The sequence below is a fragment of the Melanerpes formicivorus genome, unplaced genomic scaffold, assembly GCF_026170545.1.
Source record: "Melanerpes formicivorus ecotype bairdi unplaced genomic scaffold, bMelFor1.0.p_v2 SCAF_10, whole genome shotgun sequence".
Taxonomy (NCBI): Eukaryota; Metazoa; Chordata; class Aves; order Piciformes; family Picidae; genus Melanerpes; species Melanerpes formicivorus.
In genome coordinates, this window is record NW_027142362.1 from 12015605 (window position 1) to 12041233 (window position 25629).

Genomic DNA, 25629 nt, shown 5'->3' on the forward strand with positions numbered 1-25629 from the left:
TTGGCCTTAGAAGGAAGGTGGTGATGAAGGACATGCATCTCTTACAATTCTCCATCCTTGTCTGAAGTGCAAAGGGGCTGTTCTAACAGTTTATGTTGTACAAATAATAAGGTGCATGTTGGATTGCAGAGATATCTCACTTAAATCCAATTTGTATGCAGCTGTTTGATTAATTGGGACTTTTTTAACCTTATGTTGATACTACATAGTAACAACAAAAAGGTTTTGAAGTGATCAAGAATACAGGAGGGCACTTCACTTGAACATTGTTCATTTCCTGGTTGTGTAAGCTGTATTTCACAGTTAGCCCTCGACGTGTTGCTCTGGGCAGGATGTTGAATTGCAGGTATGTGGAGCAGCATAAGGCTGGTGAAACCCCTTGGTACTGCTGTCATGTAGGACATGGGGCAGGCTGTGTAATGTCAGCCTCGTGTAGCTTTCTCCTGATGCATCACCAACCCAACAGACTGATTCTTGCAGGAGTGGCTTCTGCAGTTTGCTGCTGTCCCTAAACACTGAGACCCTGCACTGAGACCCTTCAGCTCCATCCTCTCTTCTCCCAGCAGGCTTAGCCTGTCCCCTTTTCCTTCCTGGCATGTCTCTCTCCCTCATTCCCAAACCCCCAGGGCTCAAGAGGGTGAGGAGGGATTCTGCAGGGTAGAACATAGCAGAAAGATTTAGGAGTAGGCTGAAGGTAGGGCTTAAGAGAATTGCTGAACCCAAGATTTAATGGCAAAAGTATTGGGAACTCATTTTGTGAGCACAGATGGCAGAATCTGGGAATGACAGGGGCTGGAAGGGATTTCTGGAGATAATCTAGTCCATCTTTCTCAACCAGAGCAGGTTCCCCTAGAGCAGGTTGCACAGGATAGCATCCAGGTGGGCTTTGAATGAATCCAGAGACAGACTCCACCACCTCTCTGGGCAGCTAATTCCAGTGTTCCACCACCCTCAAAGTGAAGCAGTTCCTCGTTGTGTTTAGATGGAACTTCCTATGTTCAAATTTGTGCCCATTACCTCTTGTCCTGTCACTGACACCACTGAAAAAAAGTTTGCACCCATCCTTCTGACACCCACCCTTTAAGTATATATAAGCATTGATAAGATGCCCTCCTCAGTCTTTTCTCCAGACTAAAAAGCCCCAAGTTCCTTAGCCTTTCTTCATAAGGGAGATGTTCTAGTCCTCTAGTCACCTTTTAGCCTTTTGTCAAAGGGCAGGGGAGTTGCCTGGCAAAGTACAATGCTGCCCTCTGGTCCTTACCTGTTTGCCAAATGGTGCAGAAGGACAAATGTCTTGGCTGGCACATGTGGGGAGAATGAAGACAGACATTGCAGCAAGCTGGAAAATGGGACAGAAAAGGAGTAGGCGATAGGTAGGAAGCAGAGTGAAATCAAGGGAGCTTAACTTCCTTTGCAGAGGGATATGCATGAGGCTTGTGCTGATAACCAGCAGTCCTGGAGGGAAGCAAGGCAAGAGCATGTGCCAGATTTCCATATCCTCTCAGTCAACAACAGAAAAATCCCCTGAATAATCCTGTGAGTCAAGCACTGAGAAGTGGACACACTAGATTCAAAACAGCTCATGCAACTTTAATTCCTCATGCTTGCAAATCTAGAAGAGAGCAGGTATTAACATTCCTGTGTCTTTCACAGGAAAACAGGTGCTGTAGGCAGGAGCTTACAATTTATAGCAAAAGGTCTCACAGATTCCATACAAGTATGCACTGGATGATCTTAACCAAGATTCCATTACCAAACAATGGAACAGTTTAGAATATCTTTCAGTTATAAGTGACTTGTGTGTTGGCAAGAAATTAATTGCATCATGATGTTATAAGACATTTCTATCCCTAGCCAAAAGCTGTTGAAACTGCACCATAATGAACGCTGGAGGAAATGATACAGTAAAATGCAAGGGCACACACTGATTCAGAGTTAATGAGGTAAGAAAGAGACTTCACCACAGGAAAGCACGCAGCGTTGTGAGCCAAAGTCAACCCTGTGAAAAATGACAAAACACAGTGATGATGCAGTTAGGTCATCAACTCACAGATGCCTGCTGATGGGTGTGTGGGGAAAGCCACACACAGGGCTCCTCATTAGAAGTGACCTACATTATTCTGCCTTTTAGAGGTGAAAAGCAAGTCTGAAAACACGAAAATAATTCAGACTGATATCCTCTGGAATAACGCATGGTGGTGTATGATCTTCGCTTATTTTCTATCGATTGGAAATAGGCGTTTTCCAAACAATATAGACAAGGGGGAAAGGATGAGAAACTTGTTTCTGTGTACAGTTTGAGAATTGTCCTCATTTTCAGATGGCCAGCTGTTATATTTCTGCAGAACTTGTGACAACATCAGCCTAATTTTTATCCCTTGAGAAAGAAAGGAACATAAAGCTATCTTAAAAAATTAATAGCTGGCATTACAGTGTATAACGAGACGTTCTGAGATGGCAGCAGCAAAGTGACACAGCAAGTGTCATCTCAGCTGCCAATCCTAAGATGTCTCTGTGAGATTCTTAAATAGAGGACTAGAAAAAAAATTAACACCAAGGTTAAAAAGATAGATTGCAGGAGTAATTTTGATAACAGAAACAAAGATTTTGTGTTTCAGTAGGGAAAAAACAACGGTCAACACACTCCCAGTTGCTGGATAATTTAGAAGAGTTTATTACCTAACAAATACCTTGAATATTGAAGATCAGCAACTAAGTTGGGTAAAAGTGGGTGAGAGTATTGGGTGAAAGTGTGCAAGAGTATTGAAGAGAGAAACAGAAAAATTGCTGTGCTGGGGAATCAGGGTATCTATTTCTGAAGTAAATTGCAATTAGTAAGAATATGAATATGGGCCAAATTTTGCTCATCAGTATTCACATAACGTTCTGCAAAGTGAATGCAGCACATTCTATAGTATGATGAAGCTCTTTAAGTGGCATATATATGCCCTTATAATGGGTTCTATCAGTGAGTGTCACTGCAAGAACAAACTGATTTCTAGAGCAGAGTGAATCTGGCAGGGACACAGCCCCAGCAACATGTGGTAGCAGGTATTTAGGAAAGGAAGAAAAGGCAATATGTAAATCCTGTAATATTTGATGTATTTCTGGCTTTCTGAGTTCCTGTACCAGTTCTAATTGCTACCTAATTTAATAGCTGCCCACCTCTTTATGACCACGCTTTTTTTTGTTCTCATGACTGGAGGCAGGCAGCCTCGGCACGCAGAGAGGAAATTCGGAGTTCTACCAGTGCTGTGTTCAGAGAATCAAAACAAATCATTTTCTTTGCTCAGGGAAATGGAATTATTTTAAGACATGGTTGTTAAAAATATCTTAGATTATTTTGCCAAAAGGTGACACTTGGATTCAAGAAACTTTCCTTGCAAGGGGGGAAATTGCAGGGTATGGTAGCATGGATGAAATTCCTTCATCTGAATAGCTCTTTATGTTCTTCTTCTTTTCCATTTCAGTGATGTAAATCCAACCATTGAACCAACAGCAACTGTTTCTCAGGAAAAATCTATCAAGTAGTTTAGATATTACAAAAAATTGGGCACTGAATTAAGAAAGGTTCTGTAAGTGCTTACCTTGCCAGGGGTCTGCACTACTACGATGGCTTTTAAGTGTGTCTCTAGGACCTAACAGATCTAATTGGCAATAACGTGTAGCAGAAATTATGACCTTCCCTCTTGGTATATAATCACAGTATCACAATATCACTTAGGTTGGAAAGGACCTCGAGGATCATCGAGTCCAACCTATCAACACAGACCCCATGACTAGACCATGGCACCAAGTGCCATGTCCAATCTCCTCTTGAACGCCTCCAGGGTCAATGACTCCACCACCTCCCTGGGCAACCTGTTCCAATGACCAATGACTCGCTCGGTGAAAAACTTCCTCCTCACCTTGAGTCTAAACCTCCCCTGGCGCAGCTTGAGACTGTGTCCCCTTGTTCTGGTGCTGGTTGCCTGGGAGAAGAGGCCAACCCCTTCCTGGCTACAACCACCCTTCAGGTAGTTGTAGAGGGCAATGAGGTCACCCCTGAGCCTCCTCTTCTCCAGGCTAAACAATCCCAGCTCCCTCAGCCTCTCCTCATAGGGCTTGTGTTCAAGGCCTCTCACCAGCCTTTATATATATAATACATATATAAATGCACAATTATATATATAAAAAACTTTATATATATATTTGGGGTTTTTAATACCTGAGTTTTAAGGAATACTTATGATTTTTAACTACCTAACTTTAAGGTTTTAATATTGTTTTTTGTAGTGAGATGATCAGAGGATTTTTTGCAGCCTTGCATAGCCAAAGATAAAGGGATGTCCAAGTACATGAAAAGTGACCTTACAAAACGGTTTGTTGCATCTTCTTTTAATCTGTGTAGGAAATCTTGAATTAAAGGCTATGATTCTCAAGGGTGTGGATGAGCGTGTATGTGTGTTTTGTCAAAGAGTCTGAGATTCTTTTATTTCCAGTCTTGCCTGCCATGGGTTTATTTATGGCCATTACTTGTCAGGAGTGCTGTGTGCATCCTGGAGGAGTGAGGTGCTGCTGGGGTCCAAGCCCACTATCCTGTACCTGCTGAAATGCCCAGATGCCCCACTCTGTGCCCTGAAGGATATTTTGCTGACTGCTTCACTGGCTGGACTATGATTTTTCAGAGAACCTCTCCTGGTAAAAAGTGATTAAACTAGCAGAAAATATTTTTATTCCAGCTTCTCAAAGCTTTTTTTTTCTCCTATCACTGCTGTGTGACTGATAGAGAAATTTCTCTCTTTTTTTTTTTCCTTTCTGCCTCAAGCTTTTCCTGCTATGTTCATTTTGCCCTTCATGTTGTTTCTCCCAGGCCAGGTGAAAAATCTCTTCATTTCTGGTTGTGTCCTGAAAGAAAGAGTGCCAACCATAAAACAGGAATGTGGGAGAAGCATGAGCTCAATATTACTTTGTTTCTGAATCAACAAGACAAGGACCTTTAATCAAAAAGGCAGTGTGTGACACTTGGAACTGTTTGAAGAGCCCAAAAGAGATAGCCCAGCTGAAGGGTGGTGCCACATTAGGGTGAGCTAGTGGAGAGGTGACCAGGTTTTGACCTCTGGAGGTTTAAGTTGACTGATCCAGTGTTTCTGCCCGCAAAAGAAACCTGCATTTATCATAAGAAAATATTTCCAGTACTGATCTGTCTGATTACTGTAATAGAGAAATTTGAGCATATTTGATGGCCTTCATCTTCTCTTTATCATAGTATGTTAAATATTTCATCAGCTATTTGAGCTAATTTCAACATGACTACTAGCACTGGAGATGGTACTAGAGCCATAAAAGAGTAATTCCCACAAATGGAGCCAATCAACCCTCCACATAAAAGGAAGAACATCTTTTGAAATACAAAAACATGGTATCAAATATAATTTTAATGCATTTTGGTGTGCATAGTTTGTATGTACATTACAGTAAACATCTCATTTATCCTGGTGAGATGACTATTAAGTAAAAGCATTACTTGTATATAAAAAGATCATAAAATTACATCCTAAGGACTTTACTGCTGGGACAGACTAACTATAATAATATCAGCATGTCTATACTGTGAATCCTTACTTGAGCTTTTAAAATAATTTGGTGCAATTTAGGCACTCCCATCAGATGAGTTTGCTTTGTAAGGAAGGCACAGTGTGGACTCTTCCTGGTTCAGATTTCCCAGCCTGTGCAGGAGAACATAGCTTGTCTGCCAGACACATGTTCTTAAATGAAGGACTATGTAAAAGATGCCTGAAGAGTCTCGAGTTGCTTTTTGCACTCCTTGTTGGGCTGCTTGTTGCTGTAAATAATGAAGCTGGATCGTGCTGCTCTCTGCGAAGGGGTGGCGCCTTTCAGAGAGAAGTTCTTCATTTTGTATGAGCAGATTAAGGCAGGAGAACATCTGTCCTGCCTTGAGTCATAGCACACTAGCCTAACCTAAGCTGGAACAGGTCTCTGACAGTGAAAGAACTTGCAGTAAACAGTATTTTTATTAGTGATTTCCTGATTTTTATTTAAAGATGGTTGAATTGTCCTATTGCACCTTCCAGATTTCTTAGCATCACTTTGAATGATTCAGAAGGCACTCTCAGTTTAAAGGAAACTTGTCTTCAGCAGGTGATGCTGGTGCTTCCTAGGCAGAGCTTGCTACTCAGATGAAGGCTGGCGTGCAAATGTAGCAGCAAGAGAGTGTCTGCATGTAGTGGTGGGTTGGGCACCCCAAAGGTGTGGGTTGTGCTCCAAGTGTTACGCTCCAAAAGGGTCCTGTGGAGACATAAATTATTCAGCCCGTGGAGTAACAAAGAGAAATGTGAATGTTGGAGTTAATGGAAGTTAATGCAGAAATGGTGCAAGTGGAAAATAAAATGCACACTTCAAAATGAAGATAAGTATCTATGTAGGTGACCACACAGAGGTGTGCTCTGGGTCTTTCTGCTACATAGACCACGACTTCACATTCTTAAAGACATCTTTGAAATAAGAGTGAGTGAAATCAAAGGAAATTATGGTATTTAGTGATCTTAAGATATTTGTATTGTCTATGTTTGTGGTGTACTCTGCTTGACTAAAGTTACTGGAGTTTTCCTCTCCAGACATTAAAGTCACTTGAGAATATTTTCTTTGCAATTTGGTGATAAAGAAATACAGTCCAAAGGAGAAAGAGAGCTGTCAGCCAAGGATGAGACTACCTGCTTGCATCATCCTTCATTTACTTGAGGTGATACCAAGTATTCAGAAATTCAGGCTGAGGGGAGGTGCAGGATTTAGTAATTGGGAGGATGGTACATTGCCTGGAGTTGTGTCTGGGGAATTTTCAACACCTGCCAAGCCTCATTTAGATAGGTGGACCTAGTAACATTGGATGCACTTGTGTGGACAGGTTCTTGAGTGTTCAGAGGATTAAAAAAACAGTATGGTTAGGACTCAGGTGCACTGGTAATTTCAGATTGCTAACACTAGTGGAGATAGGTTGAAAATAGAAAGAACTACTAAAAATGTTTGCACAGGCAAGACCTGGGGTTCCCAGTAAAAGAAAACAGAAATAGAGCAAAGTGCGTGCTGGGAAATTTGGTGGGTCTTTTGAGACCGCCTCAACCAGAAATCATGATCCTTTGTGGAGGATTTTTTTGTTGTTTAGGGTTTGTTTTCTTTAAAAAAACTCTAGGGCTGTGGAACTTCTATCACTTACATGTTTCTATTTTAATCTCTTTCCAAGTTATTAACTTGGAAATGTGAAAAATCCTCTGTTCATTGTCTGGATTATTTCTGGAAGTAAATCCTTCAGAAGCTGGTTAGTAAGCTTTGGAGGAAAGATAACAAAGTGCTGGCAACAGCTGTATCCTTGACAGAAGAACAGAAGCACATCTGTCACTGTTTGATCTTATCTGGCTCATTTTTCTGCTTGTACGTTGAGTGCACCCTTGTGTCACTGGCTCTGGGAAGACCACACACAGGTTGCAGGGACCATTTCAGAAATGTAATGGTTACTCTTCTAAAAGATGGGGGTAGAAAAAGAAGATAAAAATCTATGCCAAAGGATTTCTTGCTTCACCACACACCAGCAAGAAAGGAAAATTTGGTCTGGGTAGATTTTTTCCTTTCCAAAACCTCTCTATGAAATTTCTCAGAAAAGCTGTATAGGAGGAAAGTGTTTCAGTACATAACTGTCTCACACAGAGTTATGTCTCATCACCAGACTTGAGGAGGAATGTGGCACCTGAACGTGTCAGAGGGGTTAGTTAAAGCATGTGATGTTATTGTAAGGAAACCTGGAATCAAGCAAAGGATCACAGTATCACCAAGGTTGGAAGAGACCTCGAAGATCGAGTCCAACCTGTCACCACAGACCCCATGACGAGACCATGGCACCAATTGTCATGTCCAATCCCCTCTTGAACACCTCCAGGGACAGTGACTCCACCACCTCCCTGGGCAGCCCATTCCAATGACTAATGACTCTCTCAGTGAAGAACTTTCTCCTCACCTTGAGCCTAAACTTCCCCTGGTGCAGCTTGAGACTGTGTCCTCTTGTTCTGGTGCTGGTTGCTAGAGAGAAGAGACTGACCTCTTCCTGGCTACAGCCACCTTTCAGGTAGTTGTAGAGAGCAAAGGATGCCTGGTTTAGGTCAAGGTCCTTGAACTCAGCAGAACTTTTTTATGAATCTTGAGCAAATTTGGGGCTAAAATAATCCATATCTGTCATTAGGTGAAAACTGAGGAAAAAACATGGATTTGGTATCATCATCAACACAGGCGCAACAGAGTCTACAGATGCTTTCCATCATCTTTCTGGTTTCATTAGCTGATCTAAACAAAACCCATGAGATGAGAGTTTAATAGGCAAATCTATAGATGGCAAAAATTTCCATACCTGTTCAACATAGTCCAGGGACTCCAGTGGGGCTTGGCTTGCTGGCAGGCTTTGCATCATGCTGCCTTTTTAGAAGGGGGCTGAGGAATCTTGTGCCCAGAGGTGAACTGAGCACATGATACAGCCCTCAAGCTTCTCACAGCTTCTTCCCAGGGTGTTAGGGACTTCCATCAAGAATTACTATAAGTGCAGCACTGGTTAGCTGCTGGTTTCCTGTTGGGATTTTTACTCCTCTCTTTTTTTTAATTCCAGTGCTGAAAGTAATAAAGAATAATTCCTCCAAGCTTTATGAAACTCTAAGGATTGCTTGTCCACTGAAACAGCAATATAAATTGCTCCCTTTTCCTTCCCTGCTGTACTGCCAGAGAGAACTAATACCTAGAAATCCCTATTCAGAGAGTTAATGTATCCAAAATGATAACCAAGACATGCCAGATGGAGTTTATAAATAAACTACACTTCATTGTGTATTCTTAAAATTTCAGCATCAAACATAATTCAAGTCAGTATTTTCCTAGTTTTACCAAAAAAGCCCCAAACCAAACATTGCTTTTTTCTTGACTATGGACTGTGAAGTTGCATCTCATGGCACAGTGGTTGTTAGATGGAAAATGAGGAATACCATAAATGAGTGTCAAACATTAAATGCAAGCTGAAGTCCAAAGCTAATTCTCCCTCAGGAGTGAATAAGATGATCAATGGAACCCCAGCTAACTGCCACCTGGCTTTATTTTCTACCATCAAAATAAGGGATGAGACATTTCTGAGGACATAGGAGGACTGATATTTTATTATTACCTCATGGATGCCTTGTATCTTCAGTTATGTTAGTGTATTGCTCCAAAGTGATGGTAGATCTAGTTGCCCTTGATTGTCATCTAACAGTGACCACTCTGAGATGCTTTGGAAGATGCCAACTAGATCCTGTCATCTCCTTAAAAGGTACCTCCCCTTCTTGGCCATTCCTCATGGCCAAGGAACAGTTTTTCCAGATTTTAGAGAGGAATTGGTAAGCCATCCAACTGCTGAGTGCTCCCTGGAATTTGTAGGTTGTTGAAGAGTAGAGGAGTCTTTAATGATGCTGTGTGGGCCTTACCGTTTCGGACCTCTGTGAAGGGACCTTCAGGCTTAAGTGATGCTGTTGTCATGCAGCTTGAATGATGCAGAAAATGATCAGCACTTATATGATTCACACAGGCATGTTGTTATATGCTGCACAAAGACTTTTTTTTTGTTTTATTAAATCCTCCAAAAGCAGAGTGTGATATACCTAGGGGGTTTAAAAAGATTGTATTTGTTTGTAGATAACACAACCTTCTCCCTCACTTCAGTTTTAGTCACTAGGGAGAAAATATGAAGACTCTCCACTGGGTTCTTCTCCCTGTCTCTGTTAAGTTGGAAATCTCATTTCTCATGTAAAAATAACACACAAGCATCTTGGGTTATTTATTTTGTAAAATGTTGCATGAAATTCCTGGTTAACAATTTGTTCCAGCATAGAGGGTTTGAAAATCCGTGCTGTAGATTTTCCTGGTGAAACAGCTGCTGGTGCTTTGAATCATGTGGGTGGGTGGATGTGTGTGCTGTGCCTAAAAGGAAAGAAAAAAAATTTCTAGTCAGATGTCAAAGCAAAAATAGGAGGTTTTTAGAGATTGAGTCTGGGTGGAGGAGGTGGGAAGCCAACTCGGCAGAGATGTTAATTACCTTGGGAAGAAAAAAGAGCGCGATGCAGTAGGTGTAGCAGGAGATTTACTTAATAGAATTCACATAATCATGAACCCACTTTTGTTGCATTTAGACAGGTGCTCAGTGAGGGCTTTACAACAGAAATGTTTTAGCAGAGGAAAAACAGTTATTAGCCTTTTTATTGGAGAGGAGGGACAATTTTTACATTTCTTTTCATGAAGGACGGCAAGAACTGTTCGGGTTTTGTTTAATTTGTTGGCTTTTGGGGTTAAAAATTAACCTCATCATCCAGAGAATTATCCTGGGGATTAAAAAAAAAACCACAAACAAAAGAGCCCAAAACCCAGCCCTTTCCCCCCAAAAAAACCAACCAAACAGAAACCCCCACCTATATGCAACTGTATAAATGCCCTTTTCCCCCATAAAAGCAGCTGCAGCATATGAAACACTTTACCCATAAAAGATGATTCTCTTCTCTGCAGAGGGAGCTCATTTTGGGAAGTAAATCTTTTGGACTGCAGCAAGTCCTCTGGGACTTGTGAGGTGGTTCTTCACCATGAGAGTGGTGAAGCCCTGGAATGGGTTGTCCAGAGAGGTGGTCGAGGCCCCGTCCCTGGGGGTGTTTAAGACCAGGCTGGATGAGGCTCTGGCCAGCCTGATCTAGTGTGAGGTGTCCCTGCCCATGGCAGGGGGGTTGGAACTATATGATCCTTGTGGTCCCTTCCAACCCTGAATGATACTATGATACTATGATTATGCCCTGGCATCTTCCTCTATGCAGAGCACACCTGATTTGCTGTGGTTCTACTCTTGTCTCCCACAGAAATACATCATGTAGCTGTGGAAGCTTTCAGAGGCCATTGATGGCTGAAGTAGCTACTGTACTGGTTAACTGTGTAGGACAGAAACTCTTGAAAAGGAGTGGCTGACCAGTCTTACCAGCACTGTAAGGATAAAATGATGGATAACCAGAGCAAAAGTCTGGTAGGAGATGTCCTGCCAACTGTTGCCTATCATGTGCTCTGCCCTGCCCCCCTGCACAAATGATGGAGCAGAGCACGAGGAACAGCAAAATGGAGAAAGGAAATATGCTCCTTATCATATGGTTATAATGCTCCAAATGGAATTAATCCATACCCTCATCCTATCCCAGGTAAAGCACCATATACCTTTCAGGTGCAGCAGATAAAGCAAAACTAGAAAAAGTGTCATTGCTACTTTCTGTATTCTTTTACTTTTAAAGGATCTTTTACAGAGACTTAGCAGGAAGGGTGGAAAGAAAGATTTGATTACATCTGCTGGGTCCGATTTGTAAACCAATGATAATTAATCCTCCTGCATTGCAGGCTCAGTGTTTTGGCCAAAGGCTGTTCTTTCACCCCAAAGTTCTTGTACTGATGTGGGCATGTCTTTGTGCTGCTCCTGCTTTACTCTGTTAGGTCACCTCAGCGAGGGACTCTCTTTTTGTCTTTACTAGCAGTGTTTTGATTAACAATGTGTCTATGATGGCTTTGTAGGACTAGAAATGAGATAATCAGTTTATCACCAGTCACATACTGGTGGAAAGATGTTACATCTAAGTCTAGAAGCTCTCAGTAGAGGCAGGAAGGATGGTAGATAACAATGGATAGTGCAAATTATGGGAACACAGGTGAGTTAATTCCACAAGGGAGTTGCTGAACGTTTGAAACAGAGGGAAGGTTTTTCTACATATCTATCCCTGTCTCCTCATCTTCATATCCAGTGCCCCAAACCCTTCTGATTCATGTCAGCTTGATGAGCTGGAAGAACCTGCTGAGCCTGTGACAGCTGTGGCCAGAGGATTAGCAGCTTCTTTCATTCTTCAATTCTGCTTTTAGACTGAATTATATCTTTACTGAATATTAGCAGCCTGGTGGGTTGGGGAAATTAAATTTCACAAAGGCTGCAATCTGGAAAGCCCACATTCAGAAGTGTGAAAATAAAATGGGAAGGTTTTAATGCAGTGACTACTTAATGAGTAGATCCTATGGCCTCGAGCCTTGGGGCTTTTATGGAGGTAAGGTTACTTCAGATTAACAAGGGGTGTGAATTTAAAGGGGAAATTCAAGAATAAATGCTAACCTGGCGTTCTTGTCCCAGAAGAAGAGACCCTTTCCTGGTTTAATTTTATGCAATTCCAGCATGTATTTGCTCATACATTCATTAGCTCTTTCATTGCTGTTATTTCCATCGTTTCTCAGGTAGAAAAATTTGTGACAGGGCTGGCTGAATTGGCTCATCATCCCCTTTGGTGGGTGTCTCATATGAGGAATTGTTCTGGCCACTTCCTGCCAGTGCCTTGTCCTTCCTCCTTAGGGCTGTGCCAGTGGCTCTGCCAAATGCCCACCATGATCAATGTCCTCCTCCCCTTGGAAATGAGCTTGCTCTCACCTCTGCTTCTCCCTCCTGTGAATCTGGCAAGCCAGGGCTGATGCAGCCAGGGCATGCGCTGAGCAAAGCTGGCAAACTCCCATGTGCTGCTCCTGCTCCCCTCCCTCTACACCCCAGCCAACTGACACGCATGTTCACCCTACCTTAATGAAATGGTGATGTGGGAAAAAACATTGGCAGGAGCACACTGGCCTTTCCCCTCCAGTGTGCTGTTGTGATATGTGGAACATGGGAGGAAAGCACTTTAAATACTTGAAGAAAGAAATGGCAGCTGTATAGAAGAGCACTGCTCATATATTACAAGCACCATGAGCTGCCAAGAATTTTTTTCCCTTCTACGCACTCATGTCATCTTGTGACCTCTCCCTGCTTGATTTATTTGGTAGTTTCTCTCCATGGGAAGGCAGCAGGATGGGTGTGTTACAGCCTATGAATGTTCAGCCTATGCCAGCTTATTTGCATTCCCTCTGATGAATATACCTGGTGTGTTTTTAAATGTCTGGTTGATGTAGCACTGCCTTGTCCTGTGAACGTTTTTCTGTGACATCTTCAAATAAAAGTTTAGATCTGTCAAGATTGTTTTTCTCCCAAAGGAAGAGATTTTGTATGAGATTTTTTTTTTTTTTTCTGGCTTATGTGGCTGCCTCAGGAATGTTTGCCATCTGATACACTTGTGTGTAGATGAGAGCAAAGGCAGGTATTTTTTAACCTCGTGTAGGCAACTCGGTCAGTGTGATGAATGAGTTTATTATTCTGTAAGGTGCTTATTACATTATGCTTCTCTTTGCCTTTTTCTTTAGGGAGAACTCTTTAACCACTTCAGGGATTGATTGCATTTGATTAGAGAGTAGCTGGTCTTTTGAATCCATTACCCTGTATGAAAGTCCAGAAGTTTATTCCATTTTCTGATGCATCTGGAATTGCGCTGTGTGTGCATTGTATGAATGAGAACCAAATGCTGAGGGGTTTTTTTTCAAGAACCCATTTCAAATGCTGAGTGGCCTTTTCTTATGAAAGTATAATACAGGAATGCAGGTAGGAAAAGACCCTGCAGGCTCGTCCTGCCCAGAGCAGCTTTCAAATAGTAGCATTTCTCTTCTTTACTCTTTCTCTCCACTCCTCCTTCCTTTGAAACTGAACATTCTGGTTCATCCTTTCATGAAAAAAAGAAAATTTTCTGGTTTGGTTGAACTTCCCTACTCTGGTGGCTTCCCCTGCCTTCTGCCTTGACTGGAGATCACCTTCAGGGGAGATGGAGGGTGGTGAGGAGTATTTTCTTCCTGGTCTCACATAGCCAAAAGTAAACCAGCTTTGGGGGGCATAGACTGAGTTACCTGACAGGAGCGTCTGCAAGCCTCATTTTTCATAGTTCCTTGAAATCATTACACTCTTTATTTTCCTAAACATGCCCAACATGATTGCTCACAGGCCAATGGAGTGTCTCTGCTCCGAAATGGTGACTGGATTTACATGAGAAGTGAATGTACAGGCTGGTGCCCACAAAGTTTAATGTTATGACATCTCCCTGTGAGCATGATGAGGAAGACTGAGTGGATAAGTATGATGTACCTGCAGCATCCAGCTCCTCTGAACTGTTTCCATGAGCACTGATTTAATCTCCTAAGCTTCTACTTAGGTTTTCTCATCTCTGCAGGAAAGCAGTGTTTCTGAAATGCCTGACTGACAGAGGGATTTAAGCAAAAAGAGGTAGAGCCAGCTTCCAGGCAGTTTCACTAATTGCAGCCTATTATAAATTTAACAGATGAACTGTCAGGGTTTTGAAGGTGTGTGATCACCACAACCTTTTCTTGGAATTTGCACTGGCTATGGAAAGAATTAACCTGTAAGATGCTAAGCTAATGTAGTGCATTACATCACTCAATAAAGTGTTCCTTGGTTTGCAATTTGCAGGCTTCATTATTCTTTTTACCATGTCCTTGAAAGTATTGGACTGTGGTGTAAAAGATACCTTTGGTGTGGTTTTGTAATATAGTTATATTTACTCAAAGATTACTGTAGGAGGTATGGAAATATTTCATTCTTCTGAGTCTGCTTCCAGTGAGTAAAGCTTCTGTCTTTCAGTGACATGGGTCATTTTATTAGTTTTTCCCTTCAGATGTCTAATTTGATAGGCACAGGAGGACTGAAACAATACTTTTTATCCCTTAAAATTTCTGAACATTTCGTAGCTTCTAAAATGAATTCTGTAACTTGAGAAGGTAAACATTGAAGGTAAACATTTGTAAGTATTTCAGCTGTCTGATGTAAGAATTTTACAGAAGTAGTATGTATATAGCACTTTCCTTAGTTTTGGGAAAGCATCCTGTTTTTTCTGGCTTGGTGGTAGCTTTTCCTCCTATTCCTCTGACTGTCCATGACATGCAGTCCTTGTATCGTTGTACTACTTTTGCATTGTCAGAACCCTACATAAAATGCTTGATTTTCTTTGAATTTAAATCTCTGCAATTGCACTTTTATTTGCTGCATCTCTGTTGTGTGACTTAGATGGAGGAAGGCAGCTTTGCTTATACCTCTACCTGTCAGCCAGCCATTCAAAAAGGTGTTTTGACCCTGAGAGGTGACGTCTGCATGGTGTGTGTTGCCCAGCATTGGTTGCAGAGTCATTTCTCCCTCTTTCTTTCCCTGTTTATTCCCATGCAAAAACAACTTCAAAGGTCTCAGCCATCTGGCCCACCTCTGATTTGATCTTTCTGGTGGAACTGAGTGGTAGGAAATGGCAGAAAATGGTGTGTTTATTTGAAGGTGATGACGCAAAAAGAGGGACTCACTGAAGCTGAGCAATTTCTAAGAAAGCAAATAAAAGCGTCAGCACAGAGGTCAGAAGTTAGGGAAGGGACAGAGGCAAGTGAAGATCTTTCTCTGCTAAATTTAATTCACACTTTTATGCTAAATGTAATTGATAGTTTAGGAAAAAAAAAAGCTGCTTGGAATACATAGTAAATGATGTTGCCAGGATACTTCCTGATCATGTTAATTAAACTGTCCCCCAGAGTTGGCTTAATTACTGCATAATTTGCATATTGGAACTGATGGTACATATTACTAAAGAAAGCTGCTATTTTTTTTAGCAGAAAGAACATTGTACATGAATTAATTTCCAGGGGAAGTAGTCTCTAGACTCATATAATGATGTATCTTGAAAACACAGTTAAGATTTTTGATAATGAACTGGCATATATCTCACTCGTTTTTGCAAGGTTACATTTTATGCTTGTTACACCAAGTTCCTCAGAGACCACATTCCAGCAGCTTTCCTATTGCTGGCTATTTCTTTACTCACGAGAACCACTGGTGCTTTCAAGGTTGCTGGTGCTGAAGTATGTATTAGTTAACTTGTGTAAAGTGGCAGAACATTTGTTGTGAGGCCCATGTTTGATACTGCACGCACACTGCTGGTGATGCACCTCCCCACCCTCCCAAGTTAAACTCATTGTTAAGTGATCATTTTCTCCTTGTCTTGTTTTTTGTTGCTTGTTTGTTGGTTTGGGGTTTGTTTTGTTTTCTTTTGGTTTAATTTCTGACATGTCTCTACTATCCTACTTGTGGAAGCTCAAGGTCAACTGGAGAAATACAGAAATTTCTCTTTGCTCTGTTACTCAGAGGATGGCATTGCTGGTGAACACTCTGCTTGGAGGCCTGTGGCCATCCTGGGTGCCTGCCTGTAGTGCTGAAAAGAAAGGATTTGGGATTTGCATTTCTGCCAGGGTGATTTTATAGCTCCTGTCCCTGCTATTGCTTTGAGTTCAGTGACATTCCTGCAGCTGTGTTTAACTGCAGGACCAAGGAAAAAGAAGACAAAACATCAAAGTTTCTGCTTGAAGTAAGAGAGAAACTGGATTGGGGAGGGGGAAGAAATTTTCTGAGTACAGCCATTTCCAGTTTAGAATGCTAATTGCTTTTGATGATATTGTTGCTCAGATGTGCATTTCTGATGCAGCTTCTGCTCTTTAATTCTTTTTCTGATCTGTTTTAAACAGGTGATCATAAACAGCACAATCACACCTAACATGACCTTCACTAAAACATCACAGAAGTTTGGCCAGTGGGCAGACAGCAGAGCAAATACTGTGTTTGGTTTGGGCTTTCCCTCTGAGCAGCAGCTGACCAAGGTAATGGGGCTCACTGAATTTCTGAGTGGGTTTCTTGTTAATGAAGAATTGCATATACCCAGCTGACCTCTATCTGAACTGCATGCTTTCACAAGTCCTCTTCATCCATCCAGGTTCCCATCTCCTATAACTCCCTAATATCTGTATATACAGAAGCAGAAAGTATTGCAAAATTTGTAGTCAAAACTATAAATGAAATCATACCACTGACAATGGTACCAGTGAGGTGATCTCAACAGTACCTTGCCCAGCATGCCTGGAAGCATTCATGTTTGTTGTTCTCACCATACTGAAACAACATGAACTTGGTAGTATTTTTTGGCATCTCCCTGGTCTATGTGCTCATTTCAGCTGAAAGTGGCATCAGAAGTGAAGGAACCACTGATATGGGAGTACTGTTGGCATTAGGGATGTCTAATATGTCTGAAAGAAGAGAATTGCTATCCCAACCTCAGAAATTGCATTTTGATGGCTCACTGCTGTTGGTAGCTAACCAAGGTGAAGGAGCTGCCAGCCCCTGGGGCTTGCTGGTGCCCTTGTTTTGCGGATACCACTGTTAGTGGAGATGTGCTTTCAGGAGGCTCAGTAAACTGATGTGCATCAAAAGACTACTGCACTTTTGGTGTTTCAGCTTAGTGGTGTGATTTGTAGACCTGACCCAAAGCTGCTTTATTATAGACCTGAGGAGGTGGCAGTGAGTCATGGCAGTGTTACGGGGATGAGTAGCCCAGGAGGTCTGATACTAGGTTGATGGCAGAGCTGTCTCAGAGGTCAAACCTGGCCATGAATTTGGTATTAATACAACACTTCCCTGGACCAGGCACTAGCTACAACTCCAGGCTTGTAAAGTCTAGTTCTGCATCTTGTCGTGAGCAGCCAGCAATTTTAAGTGCATCCTCTGCCATTAGATTTTGCCAAGTGTTTGTTTGTTCATGTAGTAAAAACCTCCCTACTTAACTAATACATAGTTGACACCTGAGGCATGGCTACTTGGCACTGAGTTTTGTCAGTTGGCTCAAATTTGTGTCCTGGGCATGGGACAAATTCTCTCATGTTGGGCTCAGTGATCTTGAAGGTCTTTTCCAGCATAAATGATTCTTCCATGATTCTATGATCTTCAAGAATAGTTTGTTTTAAGTAACAGATAAGCATGAGACAATGCAACCTTGGGACACCAAGTAAAAGAATTAGCACCAATGGATGGTAATTTTTAATCCTGGATTACTGAGCTCACACCTCTGTAACATGACAGGTGCTCACACAGTATCTTGGTGCTGGCGAGGGTTAAACATGCGCTGTGGGGAGCAGATGGTGCAGAGACTGGCTCAGGAGGTGAGAGGTGTAAGAAACCATGAGATACATTTAAAGTTCCTTTCACCATAATCTGAGAGATTTAAAAACATTCTCCCAAAATGTCCAAACATGTACTTTGATAAATGTAATGCTGCTATCAGGAAACAGCTCCTTAATGCCATGTGGCCAGGCTAGAGCCAATCTGAAAAGCGTGTCATGTGGGCACACGGGCCTCAGCACCAGCTATGTGTCTCTCCAGATTGGTTTGTGCATCTGTTTGCACTGCATGAGCTTCTGAAGAGGCTACTGCTCATAATACAGTTTTCTTCTTGCAGGAAGAGCTTTTCAAATCAGCAGAAAGACTTTGTGGTCAGAATACTAAAGGGGAGCTTAAGGGGAGCACTGCTGAAAATGGCTTGTGATGAGAGTTGCCTAGCTGGAAAATGTAAGATAACCTGGTTTATTGCCACCATGCAAAACTATGGGACAAGGATACCCCTCAGCAACCGTGCTTTTCACTTTAATTTTCAAACCATTAGTAAGAAAGATCAGAGATGATGGGCAGATTACAGGTGTGTAAGTGTGCTGGGAACAGTAAAACCAAGTCTCACTTTCTGTCGATATCATGCTCTTATAAAAGATATAAATCAAAGCTGAACAGTTTTACCGGAACTAATTGAAACTTTTAGCCAGGAATTGGAAAGACTCACTAGAACACCAGTAAACCAGAGATCAATAGCCCTGGCTTTAAATAAATAAATAAATAAATCTGAAAAATGTCTGCTGAAAACAATGAATAATAATGAGGCAGGAGAAGAGCTTAGCACACCTAAAAATGTCTGCATTTTTAAGTATATTGATTGGACTAATAAAAGACATTGCCTGTTTCTAATACTTTGCTTCTCTTGAGATATTTAAGCATTAATCCATACCTATAGGGAAAAGCAATTTAAATTAAAAATGAGCCATTAATGAAAACTGCATTCAGTGACCTAGTAACCTAATTACCATTCACATTGATTGGGAGAATCCCACAACTTAAAGCTGATGTTCCCAGGGTCCTTTTCCCCTCTTGCAGGAGTTGCTGACCCTTCTTTTCATTCCTCTCACCCTGTGCCTCAAATAGCTCTCAAGACATCATTCAGACATTGCTGCAGTGAAGTTGAAACAGGAATCAAAGCAGAATTAATGGTGTGCTTGGGTGTGATGAAAAGGCAGGATGGTGATGTATTTTGCACATAAGTTGGTCAAGTAAGGTTTCTGCCAGAATTCAGGATGGTTCAACATAGATATGCTGTCTGAGGAGCTCTATATAGTCCAAGGGTATTAGGGGCAAAGTTTTATATTGGTGAGAAACCCAGTAAACCCAGACTTTACACATCATAAAGCAACTGCACCTAACATCTGGGAAGCACTGGATTTGATTTCTATGCATGCATATTGTGTGCGTGGTATTTCCCAGGTGCTGTGTTGCAGGGCAGAAAGCTTAAAGCAGTGCTTGCTCCTGCCCCCAGCATGCAGCCCAGGCCACTGGTCCACCTGGCATGGGTGCTGGCAGTGCACTGGCTGTTCTAGAGCAAATTACTGACCCCTTTCTTGTTTGCCGCCTGATACCGAGGGCTCATCCAGAAAAAAACACAGGCAAAGCCATGTGTACATTGTGGGTCACAGAACAGTGGTGCTCCCCAATGAGAACTTTGCATCACCCAGCCCTTCTGCAAACCCAGAGGGCGTTGAAATATTTATGAGACTGCTTTGGGTGGGAGCAGCTGTTTCATCTGACACTGCCACAACTTGGCAGGAGGAGACGTAAAATATAATACCAGATCAGGAGCTTAAAAGTTACACATGCAAAATAATGTTCTTTAATGTATAAAATGCAAAGGAGGTCTATTTAAATATGTATTTATTTCTCCAGGTGACAAGCTGGCTGCAGATTTGAACAGCCTTTAAATAATCTGTGCAATACACAGTGGCATCCTCGAGTTCCCATTAAATTTCACTGGCCAAGACTCAAAATCAAACAGTGCTCATGGGCTGCAGCAGTGTAAGACTAAAAGGCTCCCCACATGTTGTAGCAACAAATCTTTTCTGTATTGCAGCTTAGTCTTGCAACTTCATGGAGCATGGGAAGACACATTATGTAATTCATGATCAACTACTGGAGTGGTGATTAGTAGGGCTTTCTCTTACTCCAGTGGCTTTTTTACCAATTTTCATAGACTAGAATCACAGAATCAACAAAATTGGAAAATACCTCAAAGATCATCAAGTCCAACCTGTCACCCAAGACCTCATGACTGGTAGGCCATGGTGCCAAGTGCCACATCCAATCCCCTCTTGAACACCTCCAGGGACGGTGACTCCACCACCTCCCTGGGCAGCACATTCCAATGGCTAACTACTCTCTCGGTGAAGAACTTTCTCCTCACCTCAAGCCTAAACTTCCCCTGCTGCAGCTTGAGACTGTGTCTTCATGTTCTGGTGCTGGTTGCCTGGGAGAAGAGACCAACCCCCTCCTGGCTACAAGCACCCTTCAGGTAGTTGTATACAGCAATAAGGTCTCCCCTGAGCCTCCTCTTCTCCAGGCTAAACAATCCCAGCTCTCTCAGCCTCTCCTTGTATTTTGGGGAATATTATCTGCCCACAGACAAGGATGGAGGAAAGGGAAGATAAAGGGAGCAAAGATGAAAGGAAATGGATTTTTTTTATTTGGTTTGGAGTATTTATTACTCCTTGAGACAACATTTGTCAAGTTTTCATTTACTAAACAGATTATTTCACTTTCTAACTAGGAACAGCACATTTAAAAAGTACTCCCTATTGTTGCAATAGTTTGATAGCTCTAAGACCACTTAGATCTTGGAGATGGGACAGGATTTTGTGGTATCAATTATTTGAGAATTATGTTTGAGACAGAAGAAATCAGTTACAGAAATGAGGCATCTCTAATTTCTGCCAGTGATTAGATAGTGTGGCCATGCCATCACTCTCAGAGACAGCCTCAAGATATGGGTAGCTTCAGAAATGCCTGGTCTGCTGTTGTAGTAATTAGTGTTGGTAATGCTACACAAGCTTGGGCTGTCACCACCATGTTGCTGCACTCAGAAGAGTAATCAAGTGAAAGACTTTAATTTCATAATAAGCCAAGTAATCCTCAGTAGCTTTCAAAAACAGACTGTTAGTAAAATGTAGCAGGCATTAATTAGCTAAGAATGAAGAAGCAGCAGCAGCAGAACTCTTTATGGACTGACTGTTTCCAAGTGTATGGGGTAAGGAAAAAATAGAGGCAGTCTTTCACTGCTGTTTCTGTAACAGTCATCTTTACATTTGTAACAACAATGAGAATGGATAATATTTTGACTCTTAAAGCTGAAGATTTGTCACTGAGATGGTGAAAAATAATTTTCTCCTGTTTCTAAAAGCCCATCTGTTAAATACATGGGCTGGTAAACTAAAGTCCTAACTGAAATCTATTGAGCAATGAGATAATTTTTGACTTTGCATTGAAGATTAGTTTGGCTCAGTCATATACACTTTTTTAATCATTATTATGAAAATGTGCAAAAATGTCCTTTTTTATCTCTGCTGACATAGCTTTGCACAGCATCTCCTGTGTGCTTTATGGAGATAGCTGCAAAAATGAGATTTGATAGATTGCTTCCAATTCTTGTTGTCTTTTCATATTTCATATAGTCCATGAAGAACCCACCATAAATTTTTCATACTTGCCATAAAGATTTATTGTAAAAGAGAGACTCAGAGCAGCCCTTTACTCTTTGCAGGAAACCCAAGTGTAGATAGTGCTGTTGATACAATATTTTAGAAGTAATCAGTTTGTTATCTCTGTTTTGTCACAGCAGGAGATACATCTTGTGTAAAGCTGGAATTAAATCACTTAAGGCAAAAATGTAATGTAGTTGTTTCTAATGATCTTTATAGTGCTACAAAGGTAATCAAGTCGTTTGTGTGTGTAGTGACTGTACATGCCATCAGATAGCAACTACTGCCATCTGAGAGCACATACTTTGCATATGCAAATTCAGCTGTTGTATAGAAAACAGCTGGATTTAAGAGCTTGATCTTCATTCATAAGCATCATCACAGAGCGTAGCCTACACCCAAAAATTCACTTGGCTTTGAGAATGTGCTTCATCCATGGGCTTTAAGAATGATGTATGTGAAAATTGTCATCTGGGTGTGTTATACAAAACACAGGTGCCTCCAAATAAAAATCCACATTTCTCTTAGATCATTTGGAGAAGATTTGTTCTACTAGTCTTTATAGTCCCAGTATTTTACTGAGAAGGGAGCATGTTAAATACCTGCTGTAAATCTGAAAGTTAGAAGATGAGTAGTAAGTGGGTAAAGATTCTTCCCTTTCCTTGGCTATAAAATAAGATGTTGGTTTTATGCTTTTATTTACAGTGTTGTTGTGTTATGAATTATCTGGGGATATAATGGCAATGCTTTCACTTACTGTGCAACAAAATACATCTATTTTTATTTTTAATATGTCTTTCCTTTCTAGCATTTCAAGTTACTCAAAACACAGGCAGGCAAGACCCAGCTGCTTTAGCAGGAAGACAGAGCTACCCATGCATTACTGAATACATCCTCATTTAAAAATAAATAGGTATTATGTAGTATGCCTTTTCTGTCATCTCTGCAATTCAACATATAAACCCTGAAACACTGTTCAGAGTGTTTAAAATCTCTGCAAGTCTGGCTGCAATAATACCTGTCTTTCAGAAGTGCCAGGCTGACTTTGGAGCAGATGTCCTCAGCAACTTGTAGAGATTGGAACAATTTCTTTTCGTTGTTCTCTTTTCTTTCCCCTGCCTCCCCCCAGTTTGATATAACCCTCTTACAGGAAGCATTCAGGCCCTTTCCTTGAAGTCTTCTGTCTTTATTTTTGCCAGTAAAAAGAAAACTAGACTAGAAACCCTGTGTTTTCTTATGGCCCCATCATACATTTGGATCTACTTTATTCTTATTTGGTTCTGTGTCTTGATAATGCCTTGCTTGCACCCTGCAGATGAGCTCATTTGCATTCTTTAATTTAATTGACTTGCTCTTAGGAATAGAAGACATTGATAACTTTTTCAATCCAAACATGTACTTTGTACTTTCAACTTTCACAGACTGCCAGCACCAAGTGAAACAGAGGAGGGAGAGGAAATAAACAAAACAAAACCAGATCAAACCAGGAGACACTAATAGCTCCTTTTTCTCCATGGGTTGTTGCTGTGATCTATACAGCTGCAGAGATGTCCTCCTTTTAGAAACACTCCTGTTCCTTTTGAAAGGACTTCCCTGCCAACGAATTCAAATGTTCTTTTCTTGCCAAAAAAATGTAAATTGTCAGTCAGTTGTTCACTTTTGGAGATCTATGCACCATATAAAGATAGTAATCTGAATAGTTTAATAGATAGAATAGAACAGAATTAACCAGGTTGGAAAAGACCTTTGAGATCAAGTCCAACCTATCATCCAGCACTATCTAATCAACTAAACCATGGCACCAAGCATCCCACCCAGTCTCTTCCTAAACACCTCCAGTGATGGTGACTCCACCACCTCCCTGGGCAGCCCATTCCAATGGCCAATCACTCTTTCTATGAAGAACTTCTTCCTAACATAGGAAGGATGGATCATTTTTATCAATATCTGTCATGCTTTTTCCAGTTTGCAGAGAAATTCCAAGAAGTAAAAGAAGCTGCCAAACTAGCAAGAGACAGATCTCAAGAGAAAATTGAGACCTCAAGCAATCATTCCCAGGTCTGTAATTTAGTTTTTATTTATGTATGTATGCAGGATAAATATTTTGATAAAGTCACATTTTCTAATGGCTTGTACCAGCTTCAGGCAGCAAGCTTAAGGTATATAAAATGAAGACTGGCAAAGGTAATTGTCAGCTGCTGGACATCAACATTGTTAGAGGAATATTTTTCACCCTTCCATGGTCTTAGCTTTCATGAACTGTTGTGTGTTTTGTTTTTTTTTCAATGAGTTCTTGAGTTGTTCATAATAACAGGGAAAAATATACATCCTTTGATTTGTACTGTTATGTATATGTGGGGAATCTAAGCCAGCATAGTGCTTCAGCAGACAGTGAATGAGGTTCACTGAGATACTTCCTGTTGTCATCTGACTAATCTAGTTTTGCAGGAGAGATTGACTTAGTGGCCATGGAGTTTCATTGCCTAGGTGTGACTAATAAAAAGCTATTGTGAGGACACAGAGGCAATGATTTAGGGAGTGGCTGGAAGAGTATATCACAGAATCACAGAATGTTAGGAGTTGGAAGGGACCTCGAAAGATCATCTAGTCCGAGCCCCCTGCCAGAGCAGGATCACCTAGAGTAGATCACCCAGGAATGCATCCAGGTGGGTTTTGGATGTCTCCACAGACTCCACAATCTCTCTGGGCAGCCTGTTCCAGTGCTCTGTCATCCTCACAGTGAAAAAGTTTTTCCTCATATCTGTACCATACCCTTTTCTAGGCAGCACACCAAGTGATTCTGTGCCCAGGGAGATCTGGGTGCCTTACAAACTGAAGAAATTTAGTGTTGTCCCATTCTCTTTGTAAGTTTGATTATCATTTCATAGGCATTCATTTCAGTGGCATTCTTGGCCTGGGATGATGTTTGGGAGAAGGTCAGATGCATTTTGATTAGAAAAGAATTCAGATGCATGATCAGAAGAAAAGCTGCTGAACATTCTTACTCTTGAACTAACCCTCTTTGTGGGGTCCACAACTACTTATCTAAGAAGCTGACTTTAGACACTCATATTTTAAAGATTTTGGCATGGTCTTTATGGTTCATTTTGTTCTCTGTTGGTGATCAGCACCAAGCAGTGCATGAATGGTAATGTTTAGAGGAACAGTATCTCTTTTCTCATGTTTGATTTGGACTTTCATGCTTTCAGGTGCACACACACAGGTGTATTGGTTCATTGTATTAAAAAAGCCAAACAATCTTTGGAAAACACAAGCCTTGTCAGTTAAAACTCTTAAAACATCATTTGTGAACACAGTTAGTGGACATTTTCATAGTATCATAGTATCATTCAGGGTTGGAAGGGACCACAAGGATTATCTAGTTCCAACCCCCCAGCCATGGGCAGGGACACCCCACTCTAGATCAGGCTGGCCAGATCATGTTTTTGTTCTTCTTAAACAGATCAGCTTTGCAACCAGGATGTGCAGGGTATGAGTTTGTTACCAGGAAAGCATATGCAGGCTAGGTCTCAGCAGGATGGTGTGGGATCAAGATTATAATGAAACTGGTTTTGTGGTGTTGGTGGAGATGCAATGTTCATTTGTGTGTTGTGCTGCAGGAATCTGGACGGGAAACACCATCTTCCACTCGAGCTTCTAGTGTGAATGGCACAGATGATGAGAAGGCATCACATGGTGGTCCTGCTGAGGCACATCTCAAGTCTGAGAATGATAAATTAAAAATTGCTCTAGCCCAAAGGTGAAGTTCTTTGAATACCTAAACTGCATTGGAATAGCATGCTGTAATTATCTGATGGCTAATCATATTAACAGAAGTTATTCAAATGTAATTACACTGATTTTAAATGATGCAGCAGAACTGATGAATGAGCAGATTTTAGCAAGCACCTCCCAGTATCCAGTTGGCAGATAATTACCAGTTAGGTTTTTTTTCCTGACCTAGTTGGTGATGAAGTGAGATCTCTTTTA

At 41.3% G+C, this 25629-nt stretch overlaps 1 protein-coding gene across 1 annotated transcript in view; it reads left to right on the forward strand.

Moving 5' to 3' along the window:
- HOMER2 (homer scaffold protein 2) overlaps positions 1 to 25629 on the forward strand; it is a 59247-nt gene that overhangs the window by 25831 nt on the left and 7787 nt on the right. Inside the window, exons 3-5 of the mRNA XM_068143693.1 lie at positions 16492 to 16623; positions 23605 to 23697; positions 25260 to 25399. Of these exons, the coding sequence (XP_067999794.1) occupies positions 16492 to 16623; positions 23605 to 23697; positions 25260 to 25399 (365 nt within the window). The remainder of the gene's footprint in view (positions 1 to 16491; positions 16624 to 23604; positions 23698 to 25259; positions 25400 to 25629) is intronic.